Source organism: Myotis daubentonii, chromosome 18 (assembly GCF_963259705.1).
Source record: "Myotis daubentonii chromosome 18, mMyoDau2.1, whole genome shotgun sequence".
In the NCBI taxonomy this organism is placed as follows: Eukaryota; Metazoa; Chordata; class Mammalia; order Chiroptera; family Vespertilionidae; genus Myotis; species Myotis daubentonii.
The window spans coordinates 7,786,835-7,810,891 of record NC_081857.1 but is presented as its reverse complement, the minus strand read 5'-3'; the positions used below and the strand labels follow the sequence as shown (position 1 = coordinate 7,810,891).

The 24,057-nt window shown below is 47.7% G+C and overlaps 1 protein-coding gene and 1 pseudogene across 1 annotated transcript; both read right to left on the bottom strand.

The window, feature by feature from the left end:
* Nucleotides 1–8,093: 8,093 nt before the first annotated feature.
* On the bottom strand, nt 8,094–22,491 carry LOC132220549 (SLAM family member 7-like). Its single transcript, XM_059673741.1, has 7 exons — nt 22,366–22,491; nt 14,578–14,910; nt 11,725–11,997; nt 11,407–11,508; nt 10,885–10,985; nt 9,151–9,213; nt 8,094–8,355 (listed from the first exon to the last, which is right to left on the bottom strand). The coding sequence occupies exons 1-7, from the start codon at nt 22,418–22,420 to the stop codon at nt 8,284–8,286; spliced, it is 999 nt and encodes a 332-aa protein (XP_059529724.1). The 5' UTR covers nt 22,421–22,491; the 3' UTR covers nt 8,094–8,283.
* A 46-nt stretch (nt 22,492–22,537) lies between these two features.
* LOC132221082 (eukaryotic translation initiation factor 4E type 2-like) lies at nt 22,538–23,469 on the bottom strand (annotated as a pseudogene).
* Between the last annotated feature and the right edge of the window lie 588 nt (nt 23,470–24,057).

The window sequence follows — 24,057 nt, the reverse complement described above, 5'->3', positions numbered from 1 at the left end:
TAGTAGAAAAACAAACAAAAGTCTTATCATTAGTACTCCCTAGTCACACCACAGTTGCAGAGACAAGATCTTTAAACTGAAGGTTACGAACCCTGCCTCACTCTCATGATAGCAAAAGTTACAATTTACCAATTTACTGACCCCCCCCACACCCCCCTCCCCAGACATCTTACACATTTCAAGTCTAATCCTCCCTACCACCTAGGGGTGGCCGTGCCCCAAGTGACAGGTGTGGAAACTAGGGTCCTACGAGGGGAAGTCGCCTGGCTGATGTCACACCCGGGAAGCGTGGGGACCGGCGGGCATCAGGTCCCGGACTGGAAGCCTGAGGGAGGGCGTGTGGGTGAGGAGAGTGAGGTGCAGTGTCTTCCAATCCTGAAGGACAGAGGGTCTCCGTGAAGTTGAGGGGTGCACACCCTCCGGAGAAGAACGTCACCTAATAAAGAGGCAGCCAGTGACTTATTTGGGCATCTGGCTCTCTGGAGAGACGCTGTGTAAGAGGAGGGCTCAGAGGAATGGCAAGAATCCGTGGCGGATCCAGCGCAGCCCGGCCAGGAAGCTCTGTATCCAGAGGCAGCTGCTGTAAATACCCGTCGCCAGGGACTGAGCTGCCACTGCCCCAGATGCAAGGGCTCCCGGTGATTGCATGTTGTCCTGTGCCCATGGCGTCTTACACTCCTCCCAGCGCTTCTGGGTTGTTCTGTGATTGGCTCATGTGGCCGATGAAGAGGCTGAGGACTCTGCCAGGGACACTGTCAGCCCAGAATGCCTTTCCCTGAGGCTTTCTGGCGGGTCACCACCTCCTGTCCCCTCTGATGTGCGTCCTCCCGGCTGGGCGTGCTCCCTTCGCTGGGGGCCGCCTGGGTGAGCAGGGATGGCTCCAACAGAACCCCAAGTGACAAGTCAGCCTTGGTGACAAGTCACAGTCCCTCCAAACACATATGTTGGCATTCTGTTTGCCCATCTGCCCACGGGGTGTTTGGTTCCTGCGAGCCAGGCTTCCACATGTCACTGACTCTGGTGACCTGAGGAATAACAACAAAAACAAGTCCCAGACCCGCTGAGCAAAGACAGGCTGTTATGTTCACTAACATTCTGCCTGCGGGAGTTGGGGCGGTGAGGGGCATGGGCTACCTAAAGACCCATTGAGGCCTTGGGCTGTAGAATCCAAGATCCTTGCTGGGTGTCCTGGGGGTAAGTTACTTAACTTCTCTGAGCTTCATGGTCTAATTTGTCTCACAGAATAAAGGAATGTGAAATCACTGCAAGTTAAAGTGCTCTGTGGTCTTTTCCTCAATGAGCTCAGCCACTATTGCTGCCACTGTGCGTGCCTGCCTGGCCCACGGGTCCTGAGTCACTTCAGGGCAGGAAGCAGAGTGGGCCTTGCTGTCATCTGCTTCCTTCAGTCTCTGGAAGGCAGGCCCCCGTGTCCAGCCCCTGGACTCCTGTCCCCAGGCAGGAGGCTTCTTCAGGGCATGTCACTCCCAAGCTCCTTGTCTGCACCCCCAAGTTGGGAAGGATGGTCACATGGTGGCCCTCCAGTAAGTGTTTAAAAGGGGGTTCTGGGCGGTCAGGAGGCAACTGGGTGGGAGGAAGGGCCCCGCACTTGGTCTACCTCCCAGTTTGAGTTCATCCTCTGCCAGTATGGCTGCAGGCCCCTCTCCACCAGCCTGAACTATCTTAGTTGGAATAGCATCTCTGTTGTGGTTCCCTAAGGGGAGGTCAGCATCTCCCCACCCCGACCCCAGACCAGGGACTGGGGTAGAAGCCACGCTTTCCTACCTGCCCCCATCAGACTGACCCCCAGCTGGGCAGGATCCATTCTTGGGGCTCAGCAGGCCACAGAGCCCAGGCTGGCTGATCTGATGAGCAATTACTTGCCTCTGGGTAAGACAGTGATCTCCCTGAGCTCTTGTTTTGCCTGACTCCAGGGGCCATCTCCGGAGGCCACCCAGGCAGATCCTCCCCCTGGCAGGGCCTGCAGACAACTCCTCCCTGGGCTAAACACAAGTGAGTGGTTGTGGAACACCCCAGCCCCAGCAGCACCCTTTCAAGCACAGGACAGGCCTGGCTGCTGCAGGAGAAGCCCTCCCACCATTGAGGACAAAGCCCAGAGACAAGCACAGGCATTTCCTGCTCCTTTGGCCTCAAGGACTTGCACCCCCACACCCACACCCCCTGAGGAAGTCAGGTGGTGAGAAATGGTGACCGGCTTTAAATAATCACAATCGGCTATTTTAGGCCCCTGGGGACCGGGTATATTTTCTGAGCTGCAAGGAACACACCTTGCATGAAGCAACATCTGTTGAGGCCTGATTTCCTCAACTGCCAGCCCTGCTCCCAGGCAGGGCAGCTGGAAGACAAGACGGAGGCCTGCCGCCCCCTGCTGGCCAGCCTGAGGACCACACCAGGGGGAGGATCCCAGAGGCACAGGGAACATCTCTGCACTGGATCCTCTGGAGAGGCAGAGATGAGCAGTAACACTGCCTGTCTCCCTCCCTCCCCTTTCTCCCAGGGAACCAGAGGGAGTGAAAGAGATTTCTGTCTCCCGGAGGCGGAGGCAGGATTCCCCTCCCTGCGGGGTGGAAGGAGAGATGATGCTCAGTAAGTTTGTGACTCCCCCAGACTCCCCCAGGAAGTTGGAGCCTCCTTCACTGCAGAACCAGGGAAGAGGCAGGCGTGCCCTCTGACTGTCTCCAGGAGCACCGCTCCCACCGGACAAGGCCCGATCCCTTACCGTGTTCCCCATCTCTGAATGCCGGCCATGCCATGAGCACCTGGGCTAAACGAATTGCCCACGTTCAACAGATCTGCAGCCGGAGAGACGCCTCGGGGCAGGGTGTCTACCAGTACATGCCTCGTGGGTAGGGGGTCCTGGTGCTGGAACCGGGGGTCCACCAGAATGGGCCTGCAATGCCTCTCCCTTGGGGGATTCCCACTCATGGGGGACACAAGCCAGATGACTTTACCAAGGAGTCACATGGCTGCCCCAAGCAGGGAGCAGCGCTGAGCGTGCAGCTGGAGGGTAAGTGGCCCCAAGTGTGAAGGTTGGGGGACTTCTGGGGCTGCGGCCACGCTGGGGGCTCTGTCTGGGAGCAGGTGCTCTGGCCTAGATCATGGCTTTCTTATGCAGCGGTTCTCAACCTGAGGGTCGCGACCCCTTCGGCGGTCGAATGGCCCTTTCACAGGGGTTGCCTAAGACCATCCTGCACATCAGATATTTACATTACGATTCATCACAGTAGCAACATTACAGTGATGAAGTAGCAATGAAAATAATTTTATGGTTGGGTCACAACATGAGGAGCTGTATTTAAAGGGCCAGAAAGTGGAGCACCACCACTTATCAGGCACCTCCTGTGTCACACTTCCCTCTGTGCTCAGCATCTTCTGGATTACAGGGGGCTCTGGCCTGACCTTGGAGGGGCCCCTCTTCCTCTCTCCTGGAGAACATGCAAGTTGAAACAGTGTCCGTGTCCGGCTTTCCTCAGACCCTGACTACCTCGGCCTCAGTTCTCCTGGACACCTCTGGGCTTCAGGCTGAAATGAGTCCTGGTGACTGTGGGCAGCTCACAAAGGAGCTGTTTCTTCCCAGAGGTGCTGGCCAGGGTGGTCTCCCACCCCTCTACCCCCCAGGCCAGGGCAATAGGAGAAGGAATGTGTGGGGAAGTCCCACACCCACCCACCGGTCCTGTGCTAGTCACAGCTCCTCTCCAGCCTCTAGGCATCTTGCGAGGCTGAGTTGGTGGTACCTGCTGGAGTCAGTGGCCCTCGGTCCCCAAAGCTAGGAGATGGCTTCCTTCATGGTGCCCTCCTTGCTAATTCCCGTGTCAGCAAGATCCCTTAGCAACAAGTGCCATCACTGGGCAGTGGGTAAATGCCTCCTAAGGGAAATGCTTACTTCCTGAAAAATGATGATTATAGGACAAGGATCTGGAGGCAGATGGACCAGGATCTGAATCCCAGTTCAACCTGTTACTCTCTGTGTTGCCTTGGGCAATCTGCACAACCTCTCTGAGCCTGTTTCCGAATCTGCCAGGGGGATAGTGGTTTGTATGGCATGGGGTAGTGCAGGACTGAGAGGAGATAATACTCCAAGTGGTTTAAATATTGGGCCAAGGACAAGTGGAGCTCAAGGTAGCACAGTATAGAGTAGTAATACTACTAGAAATGTTAGGGAAATGTATTTTGAGGTAAACTACCAACACGTGAACTTTGAATTTTATTTTATTTTTTAAATAAATATTGTTATTGATTTCAGAGAGGAAAGGAGAGTGTTGAGTGTTTCCTTCCCACGTCCGGTGTGGATCAGGGTTCAGGAACTAGAAGCGGAGCCGCACACAAATGACAGAGAAAATACACGAGATAATTGGAAATATTGGGGGACCAGGCGAGTAAGTCTAACTCAGGAGGAAGGACTTTCTCTCGTGCTCAGGCCTCACCAAGCTTTTATTGGTCTGGGATACACCCATAGCATAGCCCTTAGGCAGGTGACCCCTGGCAACAGGCAGACTAGCCCATCAGCAAGGATTTACATAATAATAAATGGGGAAGTTGTTTCAGCTACCACTGCCTGGACAAACAGAGGTGGCACCTAGCTCAGAGTTTTGCTAGGGCTTCAAAGGCACCCAGCCTGGGGAGGGGTGGGGGGGGGGGAGGTAGGCTTCTCTGTCTATGCTTATCAGCTAGTGAAAACAATAGGTGGTCTTCCACAGGAGAGGAAGAGAGTTAGGAACATCAATGATGATAGAGAATCATTGATTGGCTGCCTCCTGCACACCCCTCACACTGGGGATCGAGCCCCCAACCCGGGCATGTGCCCTGACCAGGAATCAAACCCTGACCTCCCAGTTCATAGGACGATGCTCAAACACTGAGCCACGCTAGCCAAGCATGAGTTTAAATTTTAAAAGAGGAAAGAAGAGACTGATAGAAATGTTTTCCTTGCTTTGGGTTATACTCTAAACATAAGGGTCAGGGGTTACCTGGTTAAGAGTCTGCCTTTGGGAGTATTTCCACAGAAGAGTCTGCAAGCGATGTGTGTAAGGAGCCAGCTCCTGCCGGATGCTCTGTGGGGAGGCCAGGACTCATCTGTAACAGTTCCCTGATGAGTCCTGGCTCTCTTGGGCTTCACCCACCAGCACCAGGATGAGAACCAGGCCTGGCACGCCAGTGAGGGGCCAGGGCAGGGGTCCTCTCCTGCAAAATTACTAGGAGCATCAGGAAGGTGGGCGGGAAGAGTCTCTTTTCAGACCCCAGGGTGATAGGCATGGGAGGAGATAAGTCAGTCTATTCCAGGCATCAATGTCTCTATTTGTGTTTTGTGCATCCGTTTATTTTGTTTCTTAGATTCCACTGATAAATGAGATCTTACGGTCTTTCTCTTTCTCTGACTGGCTAATTTCCTTTAGCATAATAATCCAGGCTCATCCCTGCTGTTGCAGAAGGTAAGATCTCCCTTTTTTATGGCTGAATAGTATTCCATTATGTAAATGTACCAATCATCTACTTTTTCATCCACTCATCTACTAATGGGCACTTGGGCTGTTTTCAGATCTTGGCTGTTGTAAATAACGCTGCTGTGAACATAGGAGTGCATATATTCTGTCAGCATAAGAATATTCAAAACTGTAGAGAATTTTTATGAGTTTATTTAAGCCAAGCTGACAATGATTGCTGGAAAGCAAAACCTCAACAGACTGAGGAAATGGCAGCTCGGTACCCTGCTTTATATATACATCACTATCAAAAGAGAAAGCCGAAGTGGGCTACGTGAAATCCACTGGTGATCTCTGGCTCTGCTCCGCGGCGCCTGCGGTTTGAGGGTCCGGACAAAGGGAAATTACTTTGTTTTCTGCAAAGGCATGTTTACCAGGTATGTTGTTCTAGATGCAAAAAGACGACAGTCTTCGTTAAGGTGAAGATTGACCTTTGTCAGGGAAGATTCTAGCGTAGGACAAGACCACCTGCCATAAACTTTCAGTTCAAAGGTTTTAATTTTAGACCATCCTATGAGCTTACTTTCGGTCTCTGAGGCCTCCCCAGAACTTGTCAAGTTTAGCCTGTGGCCCCTTTCGGTCCATAATTTTTCGCATCAGTGTTTTGTGAAACGCTATATTCCCAGAAGTGGGATCACTGGCTCAAAAGGCAGTTCCATTTTGAACTTTTTGAGGAACTTGGCACTGCTCTCCACAGTGGCTGCACCAGTCTGCATTCCCACCAGCAGTGCACAAGGGCTCCCTTTTCTCCACCTCCTCAGCCACACTTCTGAGTTTCCGTCCAGCTCAACCCAGTCTTCCACCTGGCTTCTCTGTCCTTGTGCACTTTGACCTCCACGTCCTGTGGATCTGTGGCTGACGGACGTCCTGTCTGTTGGGAATCTGTGGCCAGGCCTCCTGGGACTGCCACAAAAATGGTTCATGAGGGGCCAATTTCACCAGAGCAGAGGGCATGACTGGCCAAAACCAGTGTAAGCTCAGCACAGTGCCAGGCACACAGTTAAGGAGTTAGTTAATGAATCTGTTTCCAGCTGCTATGTCTGCTTCTGCTGAGAATGTCTGCTGTTCGTACAGGTTTGCCTCTTGACAACCAGACCCTTGGACTATCCCTGACTTCCAAGCCCTGGGATGAAGCCATCATTCCTCTGTGTGACACTGCACTTATATTTCAGCAGAGACACTTCTAAGCTCCTTGCTTCGGTTTGGCTGATAAGTCCACAGTCACATATCCACGAAGACGTAATTATATCTTCTGGGTTTGAGGAGACTTCTCAGCAGGAGGTAGAATTAGGCACTCATAAATCTGAAGGAGCATAAAGTGTTATTAAGGAAATTGGGGTGTCCTCTTCCCCACCTGATGCTGGGGGTGGGGTCCTTATGATATCTCAAGAAAAAGAATTTTCTGAGACTTGCATGGGAGGATGAGTGACTTTTATTTGTGTGGAATTACATCCCTGGGCTCCTAAGGTCCCATTCCCTTCCTGGAGGAAGTGTAGCTGGCGTTTCAGTGAAGCTAAATCAGAACTGGGGCCCAGGGTTCCTGTCCCATGGTGTAGCCGGGTCCCGCTCAGCATCAGGCTGGTGACAGCCCATCAGTCCATTTCGTGTGGCGTCCACACGGCCGTGGCAAATGCAGAAAGCAGGAGCCAGAGAGCCCCACAAGTCAGGAGTCAAGAGCAACCAAGAGAACGAACGTCTTTGTTCAGGGGAAAAATATCCCACGTTACATGCCCTTGCAGTGGCCACACCTACTCCAGCCAGTGGGCTGTTTTGAGGTGTGACTGACAGCAAGCACTTTCCTTTTGTCACCCTCAGTTTACTGGGCGTGTGTCTATTCTCCTCTCTGTCCAATCTGTGGGAGTAGACCTGTGGCTCCCTGGGGAGTGCAAAGCTTTAGTGTTCTGGTGAAACTGCCCAAATGACATTCCAGTAATATTTGGCCTCCTATTTGCTCCTTTACTGTTATTAACAACTAGAAGCCCGGTGAACAAAATTTGTGCACTGGGGGGGGGGGGCGGGGGAAGGGTCCCCTCAGCCTGGCCTGCACCCTCTCGCAATCTGGGACCACTGGTTCCTAACTGCTTGCCTGCATGCCTGCATGCCTGCCTGATCACCCCTAATCCCTCTGCCTGTCTGCCTCATTGCCCCAAACCACTCACCTGCCTGCCTCATCATCCCTAATCACTCACCTGCCTGCCTGACTGCCCCTAACTGCTCGCCTGCCTGCCTGATCACCCCTAACCACTTCTGCCTGCCAGCCTGATCACCCCCTAACCACTCCCCTGCCAGCCTGATTGATGCCTAACTGCTCCCCTGCCGGCCCGATCGCCCCCAACTGCCGTCCCCTGCAGGCCTGGTCATCCCCAACTGCCCTTCCCTGCTGGCCTGGTCATCCCCAACTGCCCTTCCCTGCTGGCCTGATCACACCCAACTGACCACCCCTGCTGGCCTGGTTGCCCCTAACTGCCCTCCCTTGCTGGCCTGATCACCTACAACTGCCTTACCCTGCTGGCCATCTTGTGGCTGTGCATGCTGCCATCTTTGAGGGTGTGGCAGTTGATTAGCTATTCCCTCCTTATTGGCTGTGGTCACCGCCATCTTTGGGATGGCATGAGGATCAATTAGCATATTCCCTGTTTATTAGATAGGATTAGCTAATTACAATAGCATCAAAAGGATAGTTTTCCAGGAAGGAACTGTGTTCTTTGTTCTTCCTCAGATTTTGTGGTCATGTCTGAATTCGTTTGTTTTCTTTGGGATGACACAGGAGGGAGTGCAGTGCGGTTTAGATGACTTTCTCGTAGATAAATAGCTTTGATCTGTCTGGCGATGTGGGCAGTGAGTGGGGTTTCTCCACCTGCCAAGCAAACACAAGAATGTAGAGCGCTGAAGGTAGGCAGGCCTCCGACCCCTCACAGATACTCTTTACTGCCAAGGTTAACCCAGGCCTCGCAAGTGCGCCTGCTCCACTGCGTGATCACTCCGACCTTAGAGAAACCGTGCCTTGAGGTTAACCCACATTTATCTTGTCGAATGCTTAAGGAGCTGAACTTTTCCTCCAATAATCCACCAGAACCAACCTTTCCTTTTACTAAGTAAACTGCTTTCCCATTCTCATCTATTCTGATCTGGTCCGAAGGGGAGACAGAAGGCATCACTGCTTCTGCCAAGTGTGATCTGTGAAGGAATGAACTTTAAAGCTTACTACCTTTGTAGGTAGACTCAGGGGGGTGTGCACACCAGATGCATCATCGGTAGAACACAGAAAAGCAGAGCAAATCTCTCCTGCTTGCAGTTAACTGGTGGCTCAGAAGCAAGCTGAGTCTCCTCCCAGGCACAGCCTGCCCACAGCCTTTTCTACCTTATCTGAGTCCCCAGTCAGGGTCCTGCTGACTTTGCTATCATTCTTACCTAGAAGCTCTCCCCTACTCTGTTTGTTCCACATTGCCCTCGTTTGATTCCTAAACACAATTCTCTTCTAGTCTCTATCTTCTCTGTAATTGTACGCAAAGGGAATGGGGACATCCTGGGGAACTTCTAATTCCATAGCAGGGAACATGAAATCCCTGGGGCCCAAGAAATTTTAAGCTAAGCTTGAACTAGCAAAAGTGATAGAACAGCTAAGATGAAACTCAGCTCTAATGTTTCTTACCTTTTGGGGTATTTGCACTGTGCAATAAAGAGAATGGACTGAATTTTCCTCTGGAATAGTTTTCTATTCAAAAAAAAGAAGAAGAAATCATTCATCTTCGGGGTCACATAAACAAGGCCAAAGAGATGCCGAGAATCCAAAGGGAAGAAAGCAGAAAGGGAGGAGAAAGTGAGAGGGACAGAAGGTCCTGGAACAGGAATGGGTAGTGGGAAATGCTCTTGTTGATGTCTGAGATTATAATTATTAATAACTTGTTTACAAAATAATCAGATTATTTTAAAACTGTGTTGTGTTTAAGTGAACTTAAAATATATAAGATCTAGCACTAGGCAGTTTGTCTCAGTGGATAGAGCGTCAGCCTGTGGACTAAAGGGTCCTGGGTTCGATTCTGGTCAAGGGCACATGCCCGGGTTGCGGGCTCGATTCCCAGTAGGGGGCGTGCAGGAGGCAGCCGATCCGTGATTCTCTCTCAGCATTGATGTTTCTATCTCTCTTTCTCCTTCTTCCTTCCTCTCTGAAATCAATAAAAATATATATTTTTTAAAAATATATATGTAAGATATAAGTCTTATGAGCTATGAGCCTCCAAGGGGATTAAAAGATCATTTGAAATCATATTGCTAATTGTGGCAAATAAACCTTGTCATCAGTCAAAACGGCCTTTGGACCAGTCAGCAAAGATGACTGATGGGACAGAATAAAACAAAACAATAACAGCAATAACAAAAGTGCCTTCTGGGCTGGGGAAAATGATCCTGGATCAATGAAGTTTATTCCCGAACACCCAGGACATCCAGTCCTGTGGTCGCCTGTGAATGTGTCTCCAGCAGGCAGAATGAACCATAAAGTGATCAATTTTGACAGAAGCCAGGCTGAGTGGAGCACAGAGCAGTCTCCCTACAGGAGAAAAGAGCTCTCGGGACACTAACAACTTCGAAGAGGAAAGGTAAGGTCTCCTCTTGGAAAAGTTGTAGGTGAGAGTAGGAGGCTGGAGTCAAACTGGCATTTGGAGGCTCTAAAGTGCTCATTTTATGAAACGGGCTGATGTGGAAAAGCCCTCTATGACCGTGAAGGTGCTAGTCCAGCCTGGACTACAATGATTGTTCCTGGGGCGGCGGCGGGAGGGTTGGGGGCGGGGGGGCGGCAGGCTTTTGAAGTTCTCTAGTTCACGTCTCCAGATTGCCTCTGTTTATTTAGCTTTTGAAAAACTTTATGTTTATACTCTTCTTTTCAACGAGTTTCCTTTGGATTAACCTTGTGCTCATTTACTGGAGTTCGGTGACCCAGGCTTGGGAAGCCTTGAGTGTGGCCCAGAGCCACCATGGGACTTCTGAGTCCTTTTCTGATGGCTTCTTGACAAAAAGGCATCTCTATGTCCAGTCTAGTGGCATCACAACTCAAAGATCATGTCAAAACCACACTACTCTACCTGCTGTCCTCTGCAAAGGGAGCCAGGCCTGTTGAGTAGCTGTTGTGAACTGTGGAGAGAAGGGGTCATTCCATAGATCACAGTGTGAGCATTACTGGTTGGATCAGAACCAGGTGGCCCAGAGGGGACCAGCTTCTGCATAAGAAAGAATCCACAAGGACTCAGGGGAGACACGGTGCATTGGGTTTCAAGGATTGTATATCCTCATCTCCCATGTTGTTCAAATCCATGGGAAAATCTCAAGTAAAGCAAGAAGGGCCTCAGAGAGGAGGATAAGGCCCCCCAAAATATAGGAATGGACTCACGTTTGGGTTAGAGATTGTATCATACTCTGCGGTCTCTCCAGAGGGCGGGTAGCAGTTAGGAATTTCTGGATGAGTGCCGATTCTCTTCTCTTCAGTGGACTCTACAACCAAGTTGGAAGAGAATCAGGGCTGGCCCCTCCTTCTACTCACCACCCCCATTGGCTCCCACCCCATCTGACAACCTACTTAGAGTGACCAATTATACTGGTTTCTCTGTAACTAAAGGTTTTTTTCCCCAGGGAATGGGACTTTAAGTGCTAACCCAAGGAAAACGCCAGGATTTTCTGGTTACCCTCATTATTTCCCAGACTCTGAAAGGCGTAGGCACTGGGGAGAGAACTGGAAGGACTTTGGCCTTAGGAGAGAAGCCAGAACTAAGGGATGCAGGCTGATGGTGTTCTCCTTGAGGCAGAGACTAGGGCCTCTTCATTTCTGTATCCTTAGGCCTACCACCAGTTTGTTGAATTAATGAAGGAGAAAGCGCATGAATGAGGGTGAAGACAAAAATGGTACATGCTCTACCTTTTCTTCTTTGTCTCCATAGAATAATTAACACCAGTATAAGGAAAATGAGCAGCAAGGAAATCCTCAGGGGCATGATGGGATCTAGGTCACCAGGAATACCTTTAAAGAGAGAATGGGTGGAGACACAGGGAAGGAAGCAGAGTTAGCTAAGGAAAATGACCCAACTTTTAGAGCAACTGCTACTTTTCTACCAGTCTGGTGACTTCCCAGGGGCCTCCAGTTTTTACACAGGGCCCATTCCCCTGGGGACCAGGAGCTAAAGAAGGCATCGCCCATGAGACTGTAGGCTTCTAGAGAAAGGGGAGAGACAGTCACCTTCACAGAGCTTCCGGGCAAAGATGGGGTTTGAAGAGTTGCTGCTAATGGGGTTCCTGGCCATGCAGATGAAGGTCATGTCCTTTTCCCTCAGCGTCCAGGTTATGGGGAGGACAGAACCATTATGGGACTCATTGGAGGTCTTCCCCAGGGTCTTCCAGCTATAAGTCACATCCTCTCCTCCCCGTTCCAGGAAGCATGTCAGGTTGGTCACACAGGTGCCATTTTTATTGCTCTTCAGACCCAAGGTGATTTGGGGCTTCGATAGGTGCTCTAGAAAAGAGAAATGGACAACCAAGGGTGGCAGCTGTGCCTATAGCACTCTTTTCCTAAATTATTCTATAAGCCCTGGACCTGAACCTCTTTGAGGTGCTGCAGAGTGGAGCAGAAGTGGCAATTTAGAGCAGAATTCTCATTCTTATCTGGAAAAGAGAACTATCTAGGTCTGCTTGTTCACAGCTATACAGCAACAACAAAAACAATAGTAAGATCTACAATAATAAAAGCATAATATGCTAATTAGACTGGACAGCCAAACAACCTTCCAGATGTCATTCTGTATGTCCTTCTGGAGGAAGCCATGGTGGCGGGGCCGAGTCAGAGGCAGTTAGGGATGATCAGGCAGGTGAGCAGTTAGGGGTGATCAGGAAGGCATACAGAGTGGTTAGGGGAGTAGCTAGGGATGATGAGGCAGGCAGACGAGTGGTTAGAGGTGTTGAGGCAGGCAGACGAGTGGTTAGAGGTATTGAGTCAGGCAGGCAGAGGGGTTAGCGGCGATCAGGCAGTCAGGTGAACAGTTAGGGGCAATCAGGCAGGCAGGTAGGCAGGCAGGCAAGCAGTTAGGGGCAATCAGGAAGGCAGGCAGGCAGAGTGATTAGGTGCAGTCAGGCAGGCAGGCACACTAGCAGTTAGGAAACAGTGGTCCCAAATTGCGAGTGGGATGTCTGACTGCCAGTTTAGGCCCACAGGGCTTGGGCCTAAACTGGCAGTTGGACATCCTGCAAGGTGTCCTGGATTGCAAGAGGGTGCAGGCCGGGCTGAGGGACCTTCCCCTCCCCTGTGCATGAATTTCATGCACCAGCCTCTAGTAAATAATAACAAGTCCACAAGAATGCAGCTGCCAGTTACTAAGCCCAGCCATATGGCAAGCATTGTGTTCAAAGTATTTTAGGTGTTAGCTAATTTTCTCTTTTAGAGGCTCTCCATTTCTTTGTCCTTAGGCTTCCTTGAAGAGCCTTTCCCTGAACTCTTCTGGATGAACAACACTTCTGGGGCCCCTCCCTACTCAGTGCTCACTCCTCTCCCTCAGAGGATGAGCAATGGGTTCATTGCTGAGATGGTGAGAGTCTGACTTCTGTCATCTGCATCTCTGTACTTGTGGTTGAACTGTGAAGATTGCTGCTAAATGTGGTGTGCCTTTTCCTCCTTCCCCTAGCTCAGTGGTCAGCAAGCTCATTAGTCCACAGAGCCAAATATCTACAGTACAATGGTTGAAATTTCTTTTGAGAGCCACATTTTTTAAACTTAAACTATATAGGTAGGTACACTGTTATTAACTTAATTAGGGTACTCTTAAGCTAGCCTTTGCAAAAAACATCCTCAATCTGAGGGGTTGACCTCAGCGAACATACCCCCACTTCTTCTAACGCCACTTCTTCAAAATAGACTCACCTAGGCCAAAAACCGACTTCTGCTCATGGGCCACGAAGTTTCAATTGCACTGTACGTGCTGGCCTGCACGTGGTATTTTGTGTAAGAGCCACACTCAAGGGGCCAAAGAGTCACATGTGGCTTGCGAGCTGCGGTTTGCTGACCACTGCTCTAGATAGTGTGCCTGCAGAACGCATTCTTCTGTTCCCTTTGGCTATGCATATATGGAAGACACACATGGATCAAGGTGAATGGCCTACCTCCTACACGCAAACCTGGAGGGCCATCGCCTGGTGTCTGTGATATTGCATCTCAGTGAGTGAGGCAGCTATTCTTGTAGCTAGCTGGTTGAATTATTATTTTGTAAATCCATCTTTTTTGAATGGGCTCCAAGGTCTAGACTTGGGAAAAAATATTTCTCCTAGATTGCTTTAAAAGACAAAAATAAAGCTTTTTTAAAAATTATTTTTTATAATCCTCTCCCAAGGATATGTTTTTATTGATTTTTAGACAGAGTTTAGGAAGGGAAGAAAAAGATCAATATATAGACATAGATATAGACATAGATATAGATATAGATGTAGAGAGATAGAGATAGAGATAGAGATAGAGATAGAGATAGAGATAGAGAAACATCAATTGGTTGCCTCAAGTACTTGCTCCCACCAAGGATCAAACTCGCAATCTAGGTAAGAGTCCTGACTGGGAATCGAACCTACAGTCTTTCAGTGTGAGTGAAGATGCCCAACCAGTTGAGCCACCAAGACAAGGCAAAATAAAGCTATTTTTATCTTTCTTTCAATTCTTGTGTCTATTTCTTAATTGATTGGAATATAGAGAAAGGTGTGATTGATGTTTATACCTGATAATCTTTCTACAACAGGCATCACTTTCCTCCCCATTACAATTACGGAAACTAAGTTTCAGAGAGATTAAGTAACTTGGCTAAGACCATGCAGCTAGTAAACAGAGAGTCCAGCATCTGACCTGTGTGATTGCACTTCCCATTTCACCCACCTGTTGCACCACATTGCCTCTTACAGAATCTCTGAGTATAAGGGGACCTCAGGGGTCAGCTGCATCACTTCAGCCATCGCAGGAGTTCCATCTTCCACATTCTTGCCAAGTGTTTATCCTGCCTTTGCTTACACATCTCCAATATCAGGGAGTTTACCACTTTACCAGGGCAGTCATTGTACTCACCATAGACACGCAGCCCATACTCCTGGACGAAGGGCTCCTGGAGGGACGGGCTGTGTATTTGGACAGAGTAGGCACCTGAGTCATTCTTACTCAGTTTGCTGAGCTTCAGGGAGTAGTTCCCGTGTGAGAAGCCTACCCTTCCCTTGTTATGATTTTTAGTCACTATGACAGTGTCTGGTTTGTTTGTCGTTGTTGGCTGTATGGTGATAAGAGTAGTACTTTCAAAGAACCAGAAAATGCTGTCAATCCGATATAGTGAGTGTGTCAGAGGGAAAGTCACAGACCCACCGACGGCACCCACCAGCTCCTGCTGGGCTCCAGAGGCTGCGGGCCCTGCAGACACAGAGAACCATAAAATAGACGTGAGTCCCTGCTCTTTCCACCAATTACTCAGCCCCTTTGGGCTCTAGAAAGGTCCCAAGAAAGTCGCTCCATCCAACCTGCCGCCTCCTGGGAAACCTTTTGGAACCTTATTCATATGAAGGCCCTGAGGTCAGAACTCTTCCTGAAAGGAGTGGCTCGGGTGAACCACCCCATTCCCAGAGGCCTCTGGCTGGAGACAAAGCTCTGAGGCAGAGCACAAGACCCCGCTCCACCCCTGACACGCTCCTGAAGGAGGAGAGCTGGGAGGTTACAGAACAAGTCCTTGCCCACTGCACCTGGGAGAGCCGAACTAGATGAAGGTGAGGAAGGAGAGCCTTCCTGACACGGGGCAGAGGTTTTCAAGCACAGATCAGAACAGTGGGAGGTCAGCTGTTAGTGCCTCCTGATAGGGATAGCTTAGACATCTGAGGACTAGTTACCTTTCTCTCTTATGGTAGAGGGCAATTGAGAATCCCAATTTCCCTTTTTGTCTTTTGGTGACCTTCCCTTCAGCATCAGCTGCTCTCCCAGTACTTGAGACTAAGAGAACCTGATGCCCCCCTGGCTGGTTGAGCTCAATGGTTAGAGTGCTGCCTTCAGACTAAGGGGGTCTCGGGTTCGATTCCTGATCAAGGGCACATACCTGGGTTGCAGAATCCCAGCCCAGGTCGAGGCATGTGTTGGAGGCAACTGATTGATATGTTTGTCTCACATTAATGTTTCTCTCTCTCCCCCTCCCTCTCTCCTATCCATTCTCTCTAAAAATCAATGGGGGATGAGGGGAGAGAGAGAATCTGATGCTACCAAATGTTGACCTAGTCCCTTGATTATAGGTCTGGGATCTTGACCAACATTTTTGCTAAATTTATTTTCAAAAGACCTGGTTCCTCTCCCTGGGTAAATGGAGATTGCTGTTTTCAAACATTATTCTCCTCTGGGGTGCGGGGGGAGAGTGTTGGGGCTGTGGGTGTGGGTGGAGGGTGTCAATATGGGGGAAAGGGGTCACCTGTAATACTTTCAATAATAAAGATAATTTAAAAATAAATAAATAAATGTGGAGTACTTTCAAAAAGCAGAAAACACACACACATGCACAAAACACACACATTATTCTCCCTATAATTATCGGTCAGTGGATATATTCTTTGAGTCCCTCAGGCCTTTATTAAATCATCCTGTTAAGGAATCTGATTTTCAAACAACTGCTCTCCTGCCTCCTTAATTCGAAGGTAGGATGGTTTTTCAGTTGCTCTCTGATCATCTCAAGGGGACCAAAGTAGTCCCAGTAAATGTTACAGATGAAATCAATTTTATTTTTAATTATTGATGGACCAGTTAATGCATTTATTCTTTCACTTCAACAACAGAGATGAAGGAATTAATATTTTACAGTCAAATAAAGGTTGGGCATCACTTGCCCTCAAGTAGGTTTAATTTTTGCATTTAGGGCAACTAGGAGTAATTTTTTCTTCCCCTGAAGTTTTAGAGAGATATAATCAGGGAGGTGACAAAACTGTAAGTATGAGCTTTCATGCTTTAAGACACATTTAAGCTCTAAACAACTACCGTTTTCACTTCACACATGGAGAGGTGCTACATTCTGAGGGTAAATGTCAAAAGACATAAATTATGTGGTGATTTTTGCTGGGCTGCATATCTGGTGCTTTGGCCAGACGGGTCATGCTCTGCTCTCTGTTCCTAAAACACATAGATAGGAAGGTACTGATATCTGGCCAGGCCTTGAGATATGGTCTCATGGCCCCTTGTTAATATGCTGTACTCTCTGTTCCTAAAACACATAGGTAGGAAGGTACTGATACTATAGTGTGTTGGGAGTTAAGGTTTTGTAACTTTGTGGTTTTTGCAAATAAAAATACTGTAATTCCTGTAGTCTGCGTTGCAGTTCAGCCTTTGCTTCCGCAGGATGCTGTAACTGTAGTCAGCTGGCCAGCTTAATAAAGGCTCTTAAGTTTAAATTCTGAGTTGGTGGTCTATCTCGCTGAGTGAACCCATAACAATGTAACAAAACTAGACGTCCCGCATGCAAAATCACACGTGGCAGCCTGCTGCTGTTCACAGCCCCACCCACCCACCCGCCATCCAGGCCACCCACCCACCACTGCTCACGGTGCTTGCTGCCCTGCCCGTCCACCACCCTTGCTGCACTCGGAGCCTGTGGGCCATGGGGGAGGGAACAAGAGGTGCTCAATGCACCTCATGGTGACTGGTCATTTGGTCATCGTGGTCGTCATGGACACTGGCTTTTTATATATATAGATGTCTCCACATTTATAGTTCAAATGAAACTGAAGGATGATGCTACAAATTGCCAACATGAGTCTAGATAGAGTATATTGTTCTATCTTAATTGTATCTTCAGGGAGGGAAGAGGGGTCATGAAAGAAGAAAGTAGCTCCATGCTAGTCCCTAAACATGAATTTAGAGAATAAGTGGGTAAGTCCCAACAAGTTTTATTTCCTCTTTCCAATTTACTATAAAAAGTGATGTAGAAATAAAAGACTTCTCAACTGTCTCAAAATGGACTGCATTTTTCCTTTCTGTGATGGCTTCTACGCCTGCCAGGGTGACCCTACAGAGTTTACCATGTCTAGGTAGGTCACGCTTTCCTCATTCAGCCATTCCTTTCTTTAACAAGAATTTTTAAGGTTCCATATTTATGCCAGGCACTGTTTAGGAGCTGAGGATAGAACTGGGGGGCAAGCTAGCCATGGGGTTGGAAGATTGTCATCTAATAATTAAGTACGTGTTATAAAAAGGAGAGTAGCCAGTGCTTGGGGAAAATACAATGGGGGAACGTAACATGACTGTGGGATCAGCTGATTCTAGACTAGAGCATGAGTGGCTACTAACGCCTACAAGACCTGAGATTTGGCCTCATGACACTCATCTGACCTTCACTCCTGCATCAGTGCAGTGAATGGCGTAACTTCCCTCAATTGCGTCCATTTCACCCCTTCTTTGTTGTGTGGCATCCAGGCGGTTGGGTAAGAATGGCAGGCTCCTAGCTTGGTGGCAGCCTTCCTCAGGCATGGTAATTAATTCAGGGCTCCCACATAACCTGGGATGATTGTATCTGAGAGAAGCCCAGGATTTCTGCCCTAAGGCCAGGATGACCATATGATGGTTAATCTTCACCCTAGGATATTTTTCCATTATTATTATTATTATTATTATTATTATTATTATTATTATTTTAGGGAGAGTGGAAGAGAGAAGGAATGACAAGGAGAAACATCAATGTGAGAGAAACACATCAACTGGTTGCCTTCTACACAAGCCCTGGCCAGGGCCCAGGCCAGGGAAAAGCTTGCAGCCCTGAAACCAAGGTATGTGCCCTTGACTGGAATTGAACCTGGGACACTTTGGTCCACAGGCTGATTCTCTATCCATAAGCGAAACTGGGCCAATATGAGTTTGTTTTCTACATAGGGAATGATTATATTGCTTGGGTTAAGTCCTGGAGAGTGTAGCTCAGTGGGTAAAGCATGGGCCTGTGCACTGAAGGGTTAGGGGTTTGATTCCCAGCCAAGGGCACGTACCTGGTTTACAAGTGTTAGAAGCAACCGATAGATCCCACACTGACTCTCTCTCACTCTCTCCCTATCTCTCTCTCTCCACACCCCTCCCTTCCACTCTCTCGCTAAAATAAAATAAAAATTAAAAAATTAAAAAAAGCAATGGAATATCCTTGGTTGAGGATTAACAAAAAAAACAAAATTGCTTGGTTTAAGAGATAAAATTAGAGAACCAAGTTGGTGGCCTAGGTAAATGCTGCCTCCCACAACTACATCAAAATTACAACTAAAATATAGAACAACCAACATTCAGAACTGCCTGAAATCTGGCTAAATGGAAGTCCTACAACTAGAGAAGTAAAGAAGAAAGCTCACTGAGTCTGGTAGGGGGCAGAGGCCGGGAATGGGCTGGTCTGACACCCATGTGTGTCATTTCTTTAATTGAGAGGGATATCTCCTCGGCCTACCTAGAGAAGCAAGGGATCCTAGCCCCACACCAGACCCCAGCCCAGAGTCCAGAGCTGGGAAAATAAGTCCCTGTAACTTCTGGCTATAAAAACCAGCGGGGACTGTGGCTGAATGACATGAAGACTGCTGAAGTCCCAGGTGTTCCTCTTAAAGGGCCCAACAAACTTACATGGTTCCACTTCCTCTCAACTCCAGCACCAGGTAGTGGCTTTGGGGGAATCCAGTGACATACAGAGAGGAACTGAACTGTTTGCCTGGGTGGGAGTTTGGGGGCAGCTTTCTTCTAGAGAGGAGTGTTCATAGGGGTCATTGTTCCTGTGCTGGGACCTCCTCCATCGCAAAGCTGACTGGTGGCCATATCGGAGGCTTCATCAGCATGGTCCACACAGTTTGCTCCACCCTGGTGATTCCCTGAGACCCCACCTCATCCAATTTGCAACCCCACCAAAGCTGTTTGCAGCTACTTTTTCACATGAATGGCCTGTCCTGGCTCAGACTTCAGACTTTTCTAAAAATCTCTGAACGAGTAGCAGCTGGAGTCACTGTGCCCCAAACCTTTCAATAATGGGCCTAAGACCTAGCACCAGCCTGCCTTATTTCACAGCTGGGCCTCACCTGGACACTTTCTAGCCCAATACAAATAGCAGCCATCTTCAGATCTCTCTGTAGCTCCCAATGGATGACCCCAGGCAGTGGCTGACTTTGCACCTCCCTGGAGGCCCCAGAGCCAGTGAACCTGGTAGACAGCCTCAGACCATACCAGATTGCAACTCTACACATCCACAAGCAACACATTCAAGGGGCAGACTCAGTAGGCACCAAAGCCCCACTAAAGTCCTGCTCCATAGTGTGTCTCCTGCATAGCAGCTCTTCCATTGTAGATGAAGCTGATCCTCACAGCCAATCGGCCTGGAGGCCAATTCCTTCCAGAGATGCCAATGACAATCAAGGCTCAACCACAACAAGACTGTGCACACAGCCCACACAGGGGCACACCTAGAGTGCCCAGCTCAGGTGACTGGGGAGGCTGAGCCACTGGGCCCTACAGGACACCTACTACACAAGGCCACTTTTCCAAGTCTGGGAGACATATCAGATCTACCGAATATAGAGAAACAAACACAGGGAAGCAGCTCAAGGAAACATGTCACTATGGAAAGAAATGAAAGCAAGCAAACTACTAGATACAGAGTTCAAAACAATGGCTAGAAGGTTGCTCAAGGATCTTAATGCAAGCTTCAGTGAACTTAATGACAGCTTCAAGGGACTGAGTGAGACTTTCAAAAATCTGTGAGAATTTTAAAGACATAAAAAAGGACCAGTCAGACATTAAGCAAATACTAACTGAAATAAAGAAGAATTTACGGGAACTTAACAGTAGAGTAGAGGAGTCTGAGAATCAATTCAACTATGTGAAATATGAAGAAGCAAAAGACACCCAATCAGAAAAGCAAAAAGAAAAAAGAATCCAAAAACATGAAGCTAGTGTAAGGAGCCTCTGGGACAACTTCAAGCAAACCAACATTTGCATTATGTGGTACCAGAAGGAGAAGAGCGAGCGCAACATAATGAAAACCTATTTGAAGAAATAATGACAGAAAACTTCCCCTATCTGGTGAAAGAAATAGACTTACAAGTCCAGAAAGCACAGAGAGTCACAAACAAGATGAACTCAAAGAGGCCCACTCCAAGTTACATCATTATTAAAATGCCAAGGGATAAAGACAAAGAGAGAATCTTAAAAGCAGCAAGAGAAAAGCAGTTAGTTACCCACAGGGAGTGCCCATATGACTGTCAGCTGATTTCTCAACAGAAACTTTGCAGGCCAGAAAGGAGTGCCAAGAAATATTCAAAGTGATGAAAAGCAAGAACCTACAACCAAGATTACTTTACCCAGCAAAGCTATCATTTAGAATTGAAGTTCAGATAAAGAGAATTGAAATTCAGAGACAAGAAAAAGCTAAAGGAGTTGATCGCCACAAAACCAGCACTACTTGAAATATTGAAGGGTATTCTTTAAGAGACGAAGAAGACGAAAAAGACAAAAAATATGAACAGTAAGATGGCAGTAAATACAAATCTATCAACAATTGTATTTAAAAATCAAAATAAACAAACAAGAAATCTAATGAACAAAATACACTGATGAATAAAATAGAATCAGAAGTATGGACACAAGGAACAGATTGACATATCTCAGAGGGAAGGGAAGTGCGGGCAGGAAGAAGTTAACCAGAGATCTTATATGTATATATGTATTATGGAAACAGAAAATAGGGTGGTGAAGGCCTGGGGTGGAGCGGGAACTGAGTGGAGGGGAGCAATGGGGGGTGGGGGCGGGAGATCTGTAATACTCTCATCAATAAAAAAAAAAAAAAGAGATAAAATTAAAATGTTTCCCTTCACCAATATAACTGTTTTACATAATCATTTAAAAATATATTTCTAAATATAAAATATATAAGTATCTTATAAATATATTTCAAGGAAATATATTATATATATAACATAATACTCATCTAGGGATATTTTTCCATTAATTTTTAGAAAGAGTGGGAGGGAAGGAGAGAGAGATAGAGAGACAGAGAGAGAGAAAGAAAGAAAGGAAGAAAGAAAGAAAGTAAGGAAGAGAGAAACATCGATGCCAGAGAGACACATTAATTAGTTACCAACCCCATGAGCCAGAGCAGGGCCAGGGATCAGGGATCAAATCTGTAACCCAACTGTGTACCCTTGAGTGGGAAATCGAACCTGTGACCCTTTGCAGACTAACACCCTAACCACAGAGCCACACAGGCCGGGGCTAAATATATATTTATGAAAAAATAAACATACACCTGTACGATATTATTTTGTTTTTAAAAATGTCCTCAAAGGGAGGGAGGGCTAAGGTCCAGGGAAGATGACATGCTTCATCTACTGGTAATCTGTGGCAGAAGTTGTGATTAGAACACAGGTCCTCCTGATGCCCAACACCACTTCTTCTAGCCCTTCCTTCCCTGGACACCCAGAAGGAGAGCTGGTCCCCATGGTCCTTCTCCTCTCTCTTCAGTCTCTTTCTGCATCTGTGATTCAGAGACCACAGGATGTAAAAGGCAATATTAGATAAGGGAGCAGAGCCTCCTGAGTTGAGTGAGAGCCCCAGAGTGGACCCAGGACCCGGAGCTACACCTCCTAATGCAGTGGTTCTCCACCTTCCTAATGCCGCGACCCTTTAATACAGTTCCTCATGTTGTGGTAACCCCCAACCATAAAATTATTTTCGTTGCTACTTCATAACTGTAATTTTGCTACTGTTATGAATCGTAATGTAAATATCTGATCTGCAGGATGTATTTTCATTGTTGGAGACCCACAGGTTGAGAACCGCTGTCCTAATGGCCAAGGCAGTCAGGAGAAGAGGAGCATCTGCTGGACTCACCTGTGAGCTGGCAGAGGAGAAAGATGAGGCTGAAGCTCGCTGGGGAAATAGGCATGCTGTTCTCTGGAGGGCCGTGGTTAAAGTGAACCTCTTCTCTCCCCTAGCACTGACGTTTCATTTCAGTAGGAGGGAGGGGTCATGAGCTCGACAAATGAGAATGAGTCGTGTCTAATTTTTTTTTTTTTTTTTTAGTTTATTAAGTGATCTCAGCTGTTGTAGTAGCTGCTGTGTGTCAGCCTGTTCTTAAAACAAAAAATGCTCTTCCAATTCCTCTTGTCCAGCATAGAAGAATCTTCCAGGTAGCCCGCCAACAGAACAAGAGACTCCGATGATGCCAGCTTCAATGATGGTGCCATCCAGAGAGGGAGAAGGTCATGGCACATTCACCCGCGGCTTCCAGAGGTTTTGAAAAAGGAGCCTTTGGGGGCCCAGCCTGCCTGGCATTTTGATGCCGTCGGTGTGGGTTTTGTATTCCATAATGGCGTTGGGAGGTAGATTAAGCACTCGCCGAAGCGTATCCCGGATTCGGGCTGTGGTTGCTTGGTCGCTGGCAGTCTTATTCCATATTGAAATGATGTCCTCTTGAAACCGGACAGAGACTACAGCCCCACAGTCCTCCCCAACCATGAACTGTTCCCCCAACATGGCCAGGATGAGATTCTCCCAGCAACGCGATGCCAAGCCCTTCCGCAGCCGAATAATCCACTTGCCACCATTTTTATTTGCATCATCCTCCCACATGGGTTTAATTCCTTCTTTGAAGAGATGGAAGTCACTGTGGCCTGTCAGGTCCCCAGGACGTACCATGTGGCTGTAAAACCTCCAGAATTGTTCCACAGAAGCAAAGGAGCCAATCTGTTTGATATTCTGTCCGTAGCTCTGTGAGCTGGTGGGTCGGCCGGGGGTTCTCCTGGACTACCAGAAAGGGTAGTTGTACTGCAAGGGATGCTCTGCTGGTCCCGGGACAACAGCCTTCCTTTTGCTGCTGCTCTGACTTTTGTCCCGTTCCATTTTTTCCTTCTCATCATCTTTCCGTGTGCTGTTTACTTCATTCTGATCATGGTCACCACTGTCATCATCTTTCAATGTGTCGAACTTGTTCATCCTCTCGCTGTCCCCACTGCCTCACGGAGTCGAGTCATGTCTAATTTTGTTTTTTTCCTCTTTAGTGGCTGGTACATAGTAATGTTCAATAGGAAAGGGGGAAAATTGAACCCCAAAGGTGATGGGAACCCCATTTTACAAATAACTACAGGCCAAGATAAGTTAAGAATGAATCAAGGTCAAATGACCAGCCTTTTCTGTTACAACATGCTCTCTCTGAGATTCAAAACAGAGGAAACAGAAGGATATGGAAGGTTTGATGGGGAGAGAAACAGGTGGCACTAGGAGTAAAAATAATATTCACTGAGTGTCTCTTAGTGCCAGGAATACATGCATTCTTCTATTTAATTCTCATAACAACTCTGTGAGTGAAATACTATTATAATCTCTACTTTACAGATGAAAAAATGAAGGCTTAGAATATAGAACAGCAAAATTATAACATTTTTTTAAATCAAAAGAAACCATTATGAGAGTAAAAAGGCAAGCCACATAGTGGGCGAAGATTTGTAACACATTATTCCTTAAGAATCTTGTATTCGTAATATATAAAGAAGTCATACTCATCACTAAGAATTAGGCAGACAA

Coding starts and splice junctions, on each gene's coding strand:
- LOC132220549 (XM_059673741.1), bottom strand. CDS start 22,420: ATGCCTATTTCCCCAGCGAGCTTCAGCCTCATCTTTCTCCTCTGCCAG. Junction 14,911..22,365: donor TCTCCTCTGCCAGCTCACAG/GTGAGTCCAGCA, acceptor CTGTGTCTGCAG/GGCCCGCAGCCTCTGGAGCC. Junction 10,986..11,406: donor ATGGAGACAAAGAAGAAAAG/GTAGAGCATGTA, acceptor ACTTGGTTGTAG/AGTCCACTGAAGAGAAGAGA.